Genomic DNA, 13,104 nt, shown 5'->3' on the forward strand with positions numbered 1-13,104 from the left:
TTTAAGGCCTTGACCTCTGTGGCCTTGCACTGGATATGAAGCCCGGGCTAATGGAGGGAGACCGGGTGGCCCCCAGCTATCAGGTTACCACCACACACCGTGCAGCTCCGTGATGGCGGACGAGGCTAGCCAGCTAATGTAGCAATCACCGCCTCACCGCCTGAGCGCTTCGGCCCGGAACAAGGTAATCGACGGCCTCAAAACATAACATCATAGGTCTAATATAGTGTGGAGGAAATTAAGATGGCAGGAGGCTGTGACCTTTTTTTTTTTTTGCCCCCACAGAAGGGCCCGGCTGATTGGCTGTGTTTTGCTGCTCTGGCTCTGCACTGGAGAACAACACCAGAACCAATTACACTGAATTCTGCTGTGTTTGCTACCGTAAGTGAGGGCAGCCATCTGTTTCCTGCTGTCAATCACAGCTGCTGATACTGCTGAGGCGACTTCCTCTCAGCCTGTGGGCTCTCGCTGTTAACATCACTTGCTGCCACTGCTGCTGAAATTCCACTGAACTTGAGGGGAAAACGTTTACTTTGAAAATCTGTAGTGTAACGTGACTTGGTTACTTATCATATTTTATACCATAAGACATTATACCATATAAGATAAGATAAGACACTGTACCACAGGATTGTTACCATACAAACAGCTATAGCTCACTTTGTTCAGTGTGTGATATGACATTATTACAGACTGTGTTGAAGGTTTGCCATCTTCATTTGTCTCTTTTTCGGGCTGAAAATGGAAATGAAAATGCAAATATCCATGCCCTTTATTCGATAATGTTCCCACTCTGCTGTTTCTTTTGCTGCTAGCTATCCAGCTAATTTAGGGGCTAGCGCACTGGCTGGGTGAAAAACAGTTTAACACTGCAGCTGGATGGGTGCCGCTCTGGTTCATGTTAACAAATTTACTATCACAGATAAATACGAGTAATTAAAGCGAAATCAGAGTGTTGGATTGTCTAGCTCTCCATTCACTTCCATACAGAGCAGCTCCCACAATAACACTTTTAGCACAGAAACCAATACCAACAAAAACAATTATGACAATTAAAAAAAAAAAAAGTCCCAGCTCCCATTTTAGGGGTTTCCTGCAGACGTTACCTGCTGGATCTACTTTCCAATTCAAGTAGGAAATGTACTGGGACTTGTTTTTCAAGTCATCAAGATTAACCATAGCCATAACCGTAACCACAGCAACATTTCAAGCTTACTCGTCATGACCTATGTCAGCTCATCTGAGTTATCGATTTGATAAACTAACAGCTGGGAAGGAAAATACACAGATGACATTTTTTATATTGTTTTCTCCTCTTTCCTTTACATTGCTGGAAAATGACCACGGTATAAGCGGGATAATCAATTATCAGTTATTCCTTACATATAACTTGTTAATTGTACTGGATCTACAGTGGTTGCATTTCGATTTTCCTTAGAAAAAAAAGGTTTTGTCCAGCAGCAGAAACCAGACTGTAAACCTGACGAAAGCCTTTGAGAGTGACTGGAGCTGAATATGTGTGGTTCACCTGAACACATCCATCATACCTTTAATAAACTACCGTGCTGACAGTTACCTGTGTAGCGTGCACGGCCCCATTGCACCGAGAGTTAATACTGCAGAGGACTGATTGATGCGAGGTGTAAGATGGAGTTGACCTTGGTGTGGATCACAGTGAAGACCTCGGCTTAAACGCTCTTCATCACTGTCTATGAAAACAGGCCAGACTCTGCAGTCCATACGCTGCCTGTTACAGTATGTCTCAACATCATACATACACACATGAACTGAGTACCATTTACTGCCCTCATGTACCTTCAGGAGAGCATGCAGGATGAGATTAGTGTGGATAGGATTTATGATTTTATGATTTATGATTTTATGTGTGCATGTTTTTTCTTTTATGCTGTGCGGGCAGTGCATTTTACAGTATTTTATTCTATTAAAATTATAATTGTATTATTATTTTATTTTATCTTATTATTTTATTTTAATATTTTTATATATTTTATTTATTCTATCCTATTTTGTTTATTGTTATTATTATTATTATTATTATTATTATTTTACTTTATTTGATTTTATTTTAATTGATCTTATCTTATTTTATCGTGTTATCCTACTGTACCTACTTTACCTTTTTATTCTGCTTCTATTGTGTTATCTTGTGGTGTTTTATCTTGCTGTGCAGCACTTTGGAAAACCTTGTGTTTGTTAAAATTGTGCTATATAAATAAAGTGGATTGGATTGGATTGGATACTGTATGAATGAAATCTCCATGTTAACGAGTCATTTAGTCTCATCTTCAGTTTTCAAGTCTTGTTTTTCTGTGAGATAATCCCATTTGTTTCCAGTGTAGTGACTTTTTTTTCTGGGAGCAAGTATAAATATGTTGAAACAAAGCAGAATAGCGCAGACCGGCCACTAAGATCAAGAAAATGACACTTGATTCAGGAAAATTCTGGAAAAAAGTTGATCAGCATTGGAAACGAGTGGGATTATCTAATCTCCTGGCAGATTTTTTTGCCCTTGTTTGAAGAAAAGCAAGATGTCAGCACTGAAGATGGGACTAAAAGCCTTGTGGAGGTGCAGATTCGTGGCGGTGTAGCTGGGTTGGTGGGTGGGTGTGGTCTGTATCTCAGTACGTACTTCGCCTCGTTCACATTCATGACCCGTCCTTCAGGAGTGATCAGGGTCCTTGGAGCCTTCGGCTTCTTCTCTTTGTCCCTGTAGGTAAACAGCAGTGCATGAGTGGGGTACAGCGTGCTTGTTGTGCGTGTGTGTGTGTGTGTGTGTGTGTGTGCCTTTGTTTGTTAAGTCTAAAGGGTGAGGTGACTGATGTGCTAAAGTTATGGGGTCTTTGGGGTGAAGGCTGGAAAGACCTCTCTTCCAGGAGCATCAATAAAGAGAGGGGTAGCAGATAATGTGCAGTAGAGTGTGTTATGCACAACACACACACACACACACACACAGAATACACAATCAACAGAAACATAATCAACAGTCCACTGTGCCTGTAAAGTGGGTTTAATAGGGTACATTCTAATTTCACCTCTGCACTTTAAAAACTTTTATTTCAGTGGATGGTTCCTCCCGTGAACAACAAGCGAGGTGAACCTTTGTGCCCTTTGGTGTTGTAAAAACATCTGCATGTCCAAGACGAGAGGACACCAGAGCACAGCCCTCCGCCACCATGACCAACCTCCCGGACAGGTTTCGTGGTGTTACATGTATGCCACGGGAAACTACAACCCTATTTATGCTTAGCCCCACCCACTTTTGGCAGTGCTGTTGTTGCAGGACACACCCCTTGCAGCCAATTAGCGTGGAAAGTTGGTCAGCGCGACCCATCACCAACCTCATAACTAATCTTCGTGACTAGAAACTACAGGCCTGTTGGTGCTGAATCATCCTCCACTGCCACGCCCCCTTGAGCTCGATTGGCCTAAAACAGCAAAACCAACATTCCCACCAAGTTTTATGCAAATCTGTCATTTACTTATTGAATCATCCTGTTGGCACATGGACGGGTGAACAAACAGATGGACGGGGCAGCCGGCCCACACTGTGCCAGAGGCTTCACCTCTTTATCAGAGGGAAAAAAAAAAACAATAAGGGAAGTAACAACAGCAGAGAAAAAAACAAAGCAATGCTAGCAAATTGAGAATTTCATGATGACAAAGGGACTTTAGCAGGGAGGTTTGCTGCTGGCTGTGGTGGATGTTAGCGATCCACAGTCACTAGGTGTTACAGTCTCCGCTGCTTGGATATGTTCTATATGCAGCACAATAACAAGCCGGGGATGACTCTTCCTCCCGCTTCCTGAACATCCTATTTTTATCTGGAAGGCTCTCAGCTCTCAGGTGTGACTGTGTGAGACTGTCTGAATGAGCGCCGGAGCCTCCGTAAGAAAGAGAATACGTGCTCAGCGTGTCTTCTCCGGATAAAAAAAAAAAAAAAAAAAGTACTCCGAAATGACTCGTTGCATTTGTGAGTCTGAATAGACGACAGTTATTTATGATATCAGCCGTATTGTTGGAGCTCCATCCTCGACTCACAGGGGTTTTTTTTTTTGTGAGACAGATGCTGATGCTGCACTTCTCATTACCATCTGCTGTACGGCCCATCACTCCATTAGCCACATGATCCCAGCCGTGACACACAAGCACAGGCAGGGGAGACGTATTCTGAGCCCCGACACACACACACACACACACACACACACACACACACATCAAACACGTCCGTCCATTAGGCCCAGTGAGCAGCAGATGAATGGCGGTGGCTGTGGCGTGTTTGGCGCTCAGCGGAGGGTCGGCCATCAGGACGGTATATCAGCCATGTTGGAGGAGAGCGTGACAGCGTGTTGGAGAGGCCCTCACTCCTCTGAGCTCTCATTTCAGTCTTGTCTTTATGATTTATGTCTTTATTAGGACCGTGGGCCGGAGAGAGGAGCTCACGCTGTCGGCAGGAAGGGTTCCTTCACCACTGTGGCCATCAACGTCGTTAACACGATAATCCGCAACATTCTCGTCTTTTTTTATTTCATCTCCGTCTTTGCTGCTGTGGCGTTTCTGCTCTGCACTTCCCAGACATCACCTGTCAATCAAGCAGTGTGGGCGGGACTTGGAGTTTGAGTTTCTCTTTTCTTTGTCTGGTTTTCTTCCATTTTTTTCCCCGTTGCACCACGGGCTTTGGGGGATAAAGTTAGAAGATAATTATAATAATTAATAATTAATTGTTTAAAAAAAAAATAGACAATCAAGATTTTAAACTTGAGGAGCGGGTCTCACTTGATGTTTTTAAATCCATGTTGAAGGTTTTAGAGGTTGGTTTAACAGTCTGCTCATGTTTTTAATTTAGTGTGCTTCCTGTAAATTGTATTTCTATTGTATGAATGTATTTTGGTTGTTTGTTTTATGTTGTTTCTTTGTCAGTAACTTTGGGTTTTGGATTGCACGGCTGCCGGTCTTGGCCAGGTCTCTCTTGAAAAAGAGATTTTTAATCTCAATGGGACTTTTCCTGGCTAAATAAATAAATAAAATAATAATAAAAAGATGCTGTAGGGTATTTGCATAAAGATATCTACCAGTTGGCAGGTACAGTGGTGGAAAAAAGTTTTGGGACACCCCATGCATTTGTGAAATATTGCATTAAGAATCACTCTTAGGTCTTCAAGTGCAATTTCTTTTAGTCCAGTCACAGCCAAAATACTAAGCAAATCCTAAAAAAGCCATTAAAAACTTCAAACTGATTGGTTCCATAAAAATACAGAAGAAATTTTGAGTATTGGGTCATTTTGGTACCAGTGATGAAGGTCGTTCTTTCTATTAAAAGACACAATTTTTGTTGCCAAGCTTGGTGTCTATATAAAGCAGCACATCTGAAAGTTCTTCAGACACAAAAATGGCTAAAACAAGGAACCTAATGCAGGAAACACGCCTGAAGATAAAGATTCAACTGTCAAGAATTTAGTTTTGTTAGTTTTTCTTGTAAACAAGAAACAAAAAAATATAATTTGTATTTGTTTCTACCTGTCTAATGCAGCCACACCTTTTGAAACATAAAAAAGGTTTTTCCACAAATATTTCATGATAATATTTGAGATTGTGTAAAATTTTAAGGGTGTCCGAAAACTTTTTTCCACCACTGTATTTCTTTCCATTCCTTTGCCTGAAGTATCCCAAACTGAGTATCCCTGTGTGGAGCAGCTTGAAGTTTTGGTTTTTATTAAAATGATGACGTTGCAGAGGAGCCTGGGTGCAGGTTGAATATGTTTTAGTCAATGACAGCTGGTGCCCATCATTTAGAAACCACTTAACCAGCCGATGACAGAACCCAGCAGCAGCACTGGCCGGTGGCTGCTGGTAATTTCTCAGCCACTGACACGGTGTGTGGAGGCAAAGGGCAGCCAGGCGGAGAGACGCTGGATCAGACTTCAGAGGCACAAAAACAAAAGTGCCTGATGCCTGATGCAGCCTCTAATGCGCTCCTCACTGCTCCCCTGCTGCACTTCCTCACCGCTGCCGTGCACTCGACTCCTCAAGGTCACAGCCTGGCGCCACAAAGCCTCTTCCAAAACTCTTTTTTTTTCCTGGTTTTGTTTTTGGACGCGGGGGTCCAAACTGATCAAACAGCTGAGTCAGCAGACGTCGGGGGTGACAGCTGCACCGCTGGCTCGTGTGGAGTGCAGAGCTCAGGACGATGTGTTCAGACAGCTCCCGGTTAGCCTTGGACACCTCCGTCAGCCCAGAGGGAGACGGATGAATGTGCAGCTGCTTAATTTTAGAATCACAATCAGTGGTGAAGCAGCGTCCAGGTGACACGACACGACCTCTACTGGTCACGCTGGAGACCCGCAGCTAGAATCGCTCTGAGCAGCTGATTGCATTTCTTTAGACTTATGACTTGACTGTCCTTAGAGAAATGACGACATGCTCAGCGTCTCTGCTGATTTTCTGACTGGGAATGTTTCATCACCAATCCATCGGACTGATTTTGTGTTGGGATAATGTCAGCTTGTTAGCTTGCTAACCGTAGTACCTGGGCAATCAACCATCACTGTCTTGTTAACACATGTGACACCTGGTTTCCACCGCAGGAACATCCCGAGAACACAGGAACCCTTTAGAAGGAACCAGGAATTCTTCAGCATTTCCACCAGAGGAACCAGGGGAAAAAACAAACATCAAAATATTATTTATTTTAAGTGAAATATTTGTATCCAGTTGTTATTAACCATCAATCAGAAAATAAGAGGTTTCTATGATAAATTGATAAATTAATGATTAATGATAAATTATGTACAGTCAGCCAGAGGGAAAGTTAAACCCAGCAGGCTAGTTGCTGCTGTGTTCTGTTAGCTTAGCAAACCAGCTGTCAGAAAAGCCAAATGTTGACATGGAGTGTAGAATTTTTTTTCCGGAAAGATGAAATATCAGTTCTTTTATTTTAAAAGGCAAACCTGTCCACTGTGTGTTTGGTGAATTTCTCTCTTCTGCTTGATGTAATTCTACGTTATGTCTGATTTTCATGAGCCAACATGAAAACGTTTCTCAGTGATCGGTTGGCTACAAATTGATTCATATAAACAAAACAAATCAGAAAGCAGCCTAAAATATCTGTGTTTTGACTCAGGTCATATTGACATTAGCACAAAATAATCAGACGACTGCAGCCCACCGCCTGACATGAGCTTGACTGCTGTGATCCGCATCAGAGCGTCTCCTCTTTCCAGCTCTTAAGCCTCTTTCTATTCTCAGGTTTGAAATACCAACACAACAGAGTTCAGGTGGCTTTGCCCCCAGAGCCCACCTCTAAGAAAGAGACGCAAGAAAAAGATGCATCTTTAGCAAGTTAGCTAACTTATCCAGCGGAAGTGAGTAAGAGGATGCCAGAATCACAAATACTTTAGTGATGCCCGAGGGGAAACTGGCTAAACTGGTGGAGTAGAGGTGGAGTGGACTAATAAGGCTAGTGACTCAAAAGACTAACACTGAGAACCTAACCCTAACCCTGAATGGATGTACACACACACACACACACACACACACACACACACCACATCAGGCTGCCTCAGCTCGCTCCATGTTTCCAGCTGCTTTGACTTTCACACAGTATTTTCCTGCAAAAACATTCCAGTGGACCTCCATGATGGAGACAATCAATCACAGACAGGCCAAAGAAGAATGCTATAATGTGCTTCATATAATCTTATGATAATGTTTCACTTTATTTGGACAGTGGCTGTCTCATTTTGGAAATAAGCTACTTTAAAAAACAAAACCAAAAAACACTAAAAACCATACGGGTCATGCCGCTTGTGGAGAATCTTCACGTGTCCGTCTCATCACTTCTCCAGTTTTCACCAGTCTTTTCTGTCTCGGTCTTTTGGCTGGTGTTGACCCTCTTCCATCTGAACGCTGCCCTCTGTGGCTCCGATCTGCCGCTCATCTGTTTTTTTTTTTTTTTTTCCCTTCCACAGAGGAGCAGAGCAGCCATTAAGCGCAGCGGCGTCTCCTCGCTGACCTTATCGCAGGATCCACCTCAGGAGCAGGAAATTCATCTTTCCTGACAATCCAGTGACGGCACGACTGCATGCATCAAGTCAGCTCGGCCTGACAGCCGCGCAGGGAGACGATAAAAACGGCAACACCATATCAGCCTGATTTTCTGCTTGGACAGTGCGCAGGCCTGCTCTTTTCTCTGATATGGATTAGGAGGTGGACTACGCTCAGCGGCTTCTTAGCCATCGAACTGGGTTCCCTCTAATGAGGCTCACTTGGAGTAAAGCCCGACTTCCTGTGGCTGGGCACGGTTAGGACGGATGATTGTGCTCCCATGAAGAGATTATTGGCTCGCCTCTGCCGTTTCATTTTTCCATATCAGTCGTCCTGCATGAGTGAAGGAGCAGCGAGGCACCGGCACTGTCAATGACAGGGCTTTGATTTCCACTGGAAGAGCCACTGCAAACGCTGAAAACTAAATCCCACATGCTGCTGTGAGATGCTCATTTCCACTCTTCAGTTTCTTTGCATTAAAACATTTAGATTTCTGCTTGGGTTTAAATGACCAGACCCGCGATTTTGCATTTTTAGCACTGCTGATCTCCTCCCAGAGTGAGCAGTGGGGTTTCAGAGCTGCCACATCACTCCTCCTCCCTTTCCTCCAGCCGCTGGTTTCCATTCATTCCACTACGATATGAACATGAACTTTCAGAGCCTTCACACTTTCTTCACTCCAGTTTTCCATCAGCGGGATAAAGTCCTCCACATGAGTTTTCCTAAAAGCAGCAGCACTGTTGGCTTTTCAGAACTTTTTCACATTGAAACGCTCCCTCCTCCTCCTCCTCCAGGAAAAATAGTCATTAAACATTAAAAAGTGTCTGTTTCAACCAAAAATTCACATTTTGATTATATGTCGTGAAATCTTTGGTTTGTAACGGTGTAAAATGTGGGTAATTGTTGTAAATAGGCTGAACATTCAAAATCACTGGTATGGTCCATTAATGCGTAATGCATAATGGCACGTAGCCTTGCCACCCCAGCTGCCACTCACTTTAGGCAATCTAAAAGAACAAATTCATTTCAATGTTGTCGCTGGTCGAAAATGTACAAGACTGAAAATCCAATGTCCGAGTGCAAGTGAATGTGTCATAAGACGACACAGCAGCAGGTTCCACTCGTCTCATTTCAACAGAGACAGAAAGAAAACCAAGGATACAACCAGACTGAGGGGATTTTTACTTTTCAACTCTGACTAAATGAGAAAAATCAGAACTGTCAAGCTCGTGGTTCTGGATTCAGACACATTCTGGTGTTTGCTCATTAGCAAACGTGATTTCTTTCCATCCATCCATCCATCCATCTCCCACCAAGGAAAAATGTCCATACCACTTTAGCCCCCCATGAATATTTCTCTAGATCTGCCACTTTCACAGACTGTCACAGGGAGGGTGACATGAAAACTGGAGTTTCCCGGCAGAGAAAATGTGTTTGTCCCAGAAATCTGGACAAATTTGGACAACAGTTTGTGCTGCATGTCGCGTTTGATTTCTGAGGCCTACGTGCCAATAAGAGTGCGTTAGAGATAAAACAGCTGAGGGTTAGACAGGTGGTGGACAGACGGCTGATTGAACTGCAGCAGTGAGCGCACACACACACACACACACACACACACACACCGAGAGACGCTGCATGTCCTGTGGGCAGCAGATTTAGCAGCGCACCGTGACACAGCACTCCACTCCTAAAGCCACAGTATCTGTCATGACTGCAGCGCTCAGCTCGTCGTGACTCAGCGGCTCGAGGTGTTATGAAAACTAAACGCTGTGAGTCAGAGCTGCGGGGGGGTCAGGGCCGGGCGGAGCAAAGAAGAAGACAAGTCCAAAACCTGACTGGGCAAAAAAAGTGAACTGCATAGTAACAAGACACCCAAAACCATTCACCGTGCATGAGACAGAAACATCTGCAAAGGGAGAACCAACGCAGCTGCCTCTGGACGAATACGAGAGTAAATCATGAATATATTACAGGATTTAAAAAATATGTATTTTCAGATAATAATCATAAGATTCAAAATGTGAAACAGAACTATACCTAAAAAACATATTTCCAAATATTTTTTATTTTCCAAATAAATCAGCTCAGGAGGCGTGAACTGCAACTCCTTCTCTCCATTTCTTATTTGTAACGTTAGATCCTTCAGAAGGTCGGTGCTCTGTTGTAGTTTTCTGTCGGGTGAACTGGGGACTTGGATTAAGAAATCAGGGAAGAGGGGGAGCTGAAGCCACAGAAGCAGTTTTTGCACCACTGGCCTAAACCACAGCTTTATGTTTGAGGATTTTCGATGAAGGCTTTCTGCCAAAACAGATCTTTTTTTGTTTTTTTTAACCCTCCATCGACCTCCAAGAGTAGCTGAACTTGTTCTCCCTTTGCCAGCTGCTGCTCCGTGGTGCCCTGCCCTCTGACCTCCCCGAGGAGCGGCAGCAGAAAAGACCGGAGCTCCCTCTGGGGATGAGAGTAGTAGCAGAGAAGTAGCTGAGCCAGGTATTTCCCCTCAGAGAGAGAGAGAGAGAGAGAGAGAGAGAGAGAGAGAGAGAGAGAGAGAGAGAGCAGCTCTGCCCTCAACTCAACCTAGAGGGAAGGGTGACCGAGAGCGTCAGCCAGGAGCCCGCTGCTTCAGTACACTGTAAAAAAAATCTCCAGTTTAACCCTCCTATTATGTTTGGGGACAATTTGACCCCATTCAATGTTTAACGTCTCTAACTTAGCTTGCCTCATATTTAATGAGTTTTCCTAATGTAATGGGTACAACCGGGTAAACATGAAATTCACATGATGATATGTTTTCAATGTCCTGCACACACTTTCTAACGCATCGGTTATAAATAACAAAAATCTGTACTTAGAAATAATATAAAGCCATTAAAACACCAAAAATTAATATTTCTTTCCAATTTTAGGTCAATCACTGAGATTTTATGGTGATTTGCATATTTTTCCATAGTGGCGTAATAGGAATACTGGATGTATAAGTGGGGGTGGGGGGGGGTTATGTTTTATTTAAAGGACTATTTAGGTCGTCAACAAAGAAACATAAAGTACCTGACACATAAACTTTGGTCACAATTTTAGTTCTAATAATTTTGTGGAGGTTTAAACTGCTGGGATCAAATTGACCTAAAACATAAAAGATGTTCGTAAATTTGAACAGAACAGGAGGCCTAATGAGTGATTTGGTCTAAACTTCAATATTAAAATCTGTTTTTCTTCAAACCAGGTATATAATTTAATAATAACCATATTCCAAAAAAAAACGGTAAAAGGTAGCACATCCCAAATTTTCAAGTCAAAATACTCAAATTTTACCTGTTTATTTGGCTCAGCAGCTGAAACGGGTGAATGTGTGTGTCTTGTCTTTTTTGATTTGAAAATTTGGGATGTGCTACCTTTTACCATTTTTTGAATATGCCAGCTGGAGTTTGGGTTTCGCACTCCACTGAGAGTCACACTATCCCTTCCAGCAAGGTATAACATCTGCCACAGGAATGAAATCAGGGCGAGCTGACCAGACTTTAACAGGATTTTAACAGTGAAGATGAGACCGGCTGACTTGTTAAGATGATTAGGAGATTTTTTTTTGCAGTGTAACCGGAGCCGGCAGGAGGCTTTATTTCCCCTGTGAACCGGCACCTGGAGAGCAGATGCTATTCTTACATGTGTGGTACCTGCTCCCACTGTCAGCGTGTCCTTGGATAACGTATTGACCTGCAGCTCCGCAGTCTCGGAGGAGCTGCGCGGCTGCAGGACGCTGGCTGTGTTTGGACTGCGGACACACTGGATGTCAGGAAGAGTTTATCTGTGCGGCTCTTCATCAGCCCAAACCCTGAGCATGTCCTCGGGTTTTAACTGGAAACACACCAAACTCTGTCTTAAGTGCTTCATTTCAAGATTCAGCCCCCTAATTTCACGTGACCGACGGCAAATGACTTGACAAAAATGAAGGAATATTTCAGGGGAATCTCAATCTCTGTTTTAATTGAGGATTTTTGATATCCCCTCATACAGCATTTTAGAGATAATTAAAATGGTGGTTAAAAATACCTTAATAGTGTACAGAAAATGTTATCTTCCAGTTTAAGGTGTAAATTTGGGTTTTCAAGTTTTAAGTGGCATTTCAGGGAAAATTCAGATTTTTTTTTTTTTTAATGCATCAAATTAAGATAAAACCAAGGAGTAGTAAATAATTCTTGATTGAGGCCTATTGTTTTAGGAATTAAGTAAAGGACCCTTTAAAATGACATAAATGGAACTTTTCAGATGCAGTTTTTTTTTTTCATTCTAGTACTGGTGCAAAATTTCTTCTCTCATAAAAAAAAAAACGTGATTTTTTTTGTCAGGGTCAAATGAAGAAATACAAACAATGAACATGACTGAATGATAATGACTAGTCCTCCAACTCTGGAGCCTCAGTGAGGACAAGGACACCGAAACTGTCCTCCACCAAAAAAACGACCCTGCAGCTCATTACGACCTATGGCTCTGTTTTAAAGGTAAGCGACCTCCAGTGGCCGTGAAAATAACAACAGCGTGCTGTGTGGGGGAGTGAGGTGACAGAACAGGCAACAAAGTCAACATCAGGAGGGGGCTGGGGGGGTGGATGGGTTTCTGGGTGTTTTGTTTATTACTGTCACCATGACAACAAAGCTCCTCTAACCTTAACCTGAGCCTTACCCTAACCTTAACCCAGTGCCTTTGGTGCCTAAACAGAACCAAACCAAACCACGGCTTGTGGCATATCTCCTGCCACAGGTAGGGGGCGCTAATTTAGGAAACAGCAGCAGATTTAAACCACAAACACCCAAATCTGACACCTTCAAGAAACCCAGAGGGAAAACTGAATATAAGATGTGGTTTATCAAACTTACAGTTACATTTTTACTGAACTTATTATAGCATAGGCTAATTAGTTTAGGAATTATGCATGAATGATATTTTTTAAATTAACTTTTTTTTGTTTTTAAATCTCACATACAAGCTGCAGTACTCCAACGTACCCCTAGGGGGGGTGTAGCCCCCTATTTGCTCTAAATGACTAATCAA

The 13,104-nt window shown here is 42.8% G+C and overlaps 1 protein-coding gene across 1 annotated transcript in view; it reads right to left on the reverse strand.

The window, feature by feature from the left end:
- dnaaf11 (dynein axonemal assembly factor 11) overlaps positions 1 to 13,104 on the reverse strand; it is a 42,935-nt gene that overhangs the window by 23,156 nt on the left and 6,675 nt on the right. The window contains exon 7 of the mRNA XM_030075154.1: positions 2,651 to 2,728. Within this exon, the coding sequence (XP_029931014.1) occupies positions 2,651 to 2,728 (78 nt within the window). The remainder of the gene's footprint in view (positions 1 to 2,650; positions 2,729 to 13,104) is intronic.

Source organism: Myripristis murdjan, chromosome 17 (genome assembly GCF_902150065.1).
Source record: "Myripristis murdjan chromosome 17, fMyrMur1.1, whole genome shotgun sequence".
Lineage (NCBI taxonomy): Eukaryota > Metazoa > Chordata > Actinopteri > Holocentriformes > Holocentridae > Myripristis > Myripristis murdjan.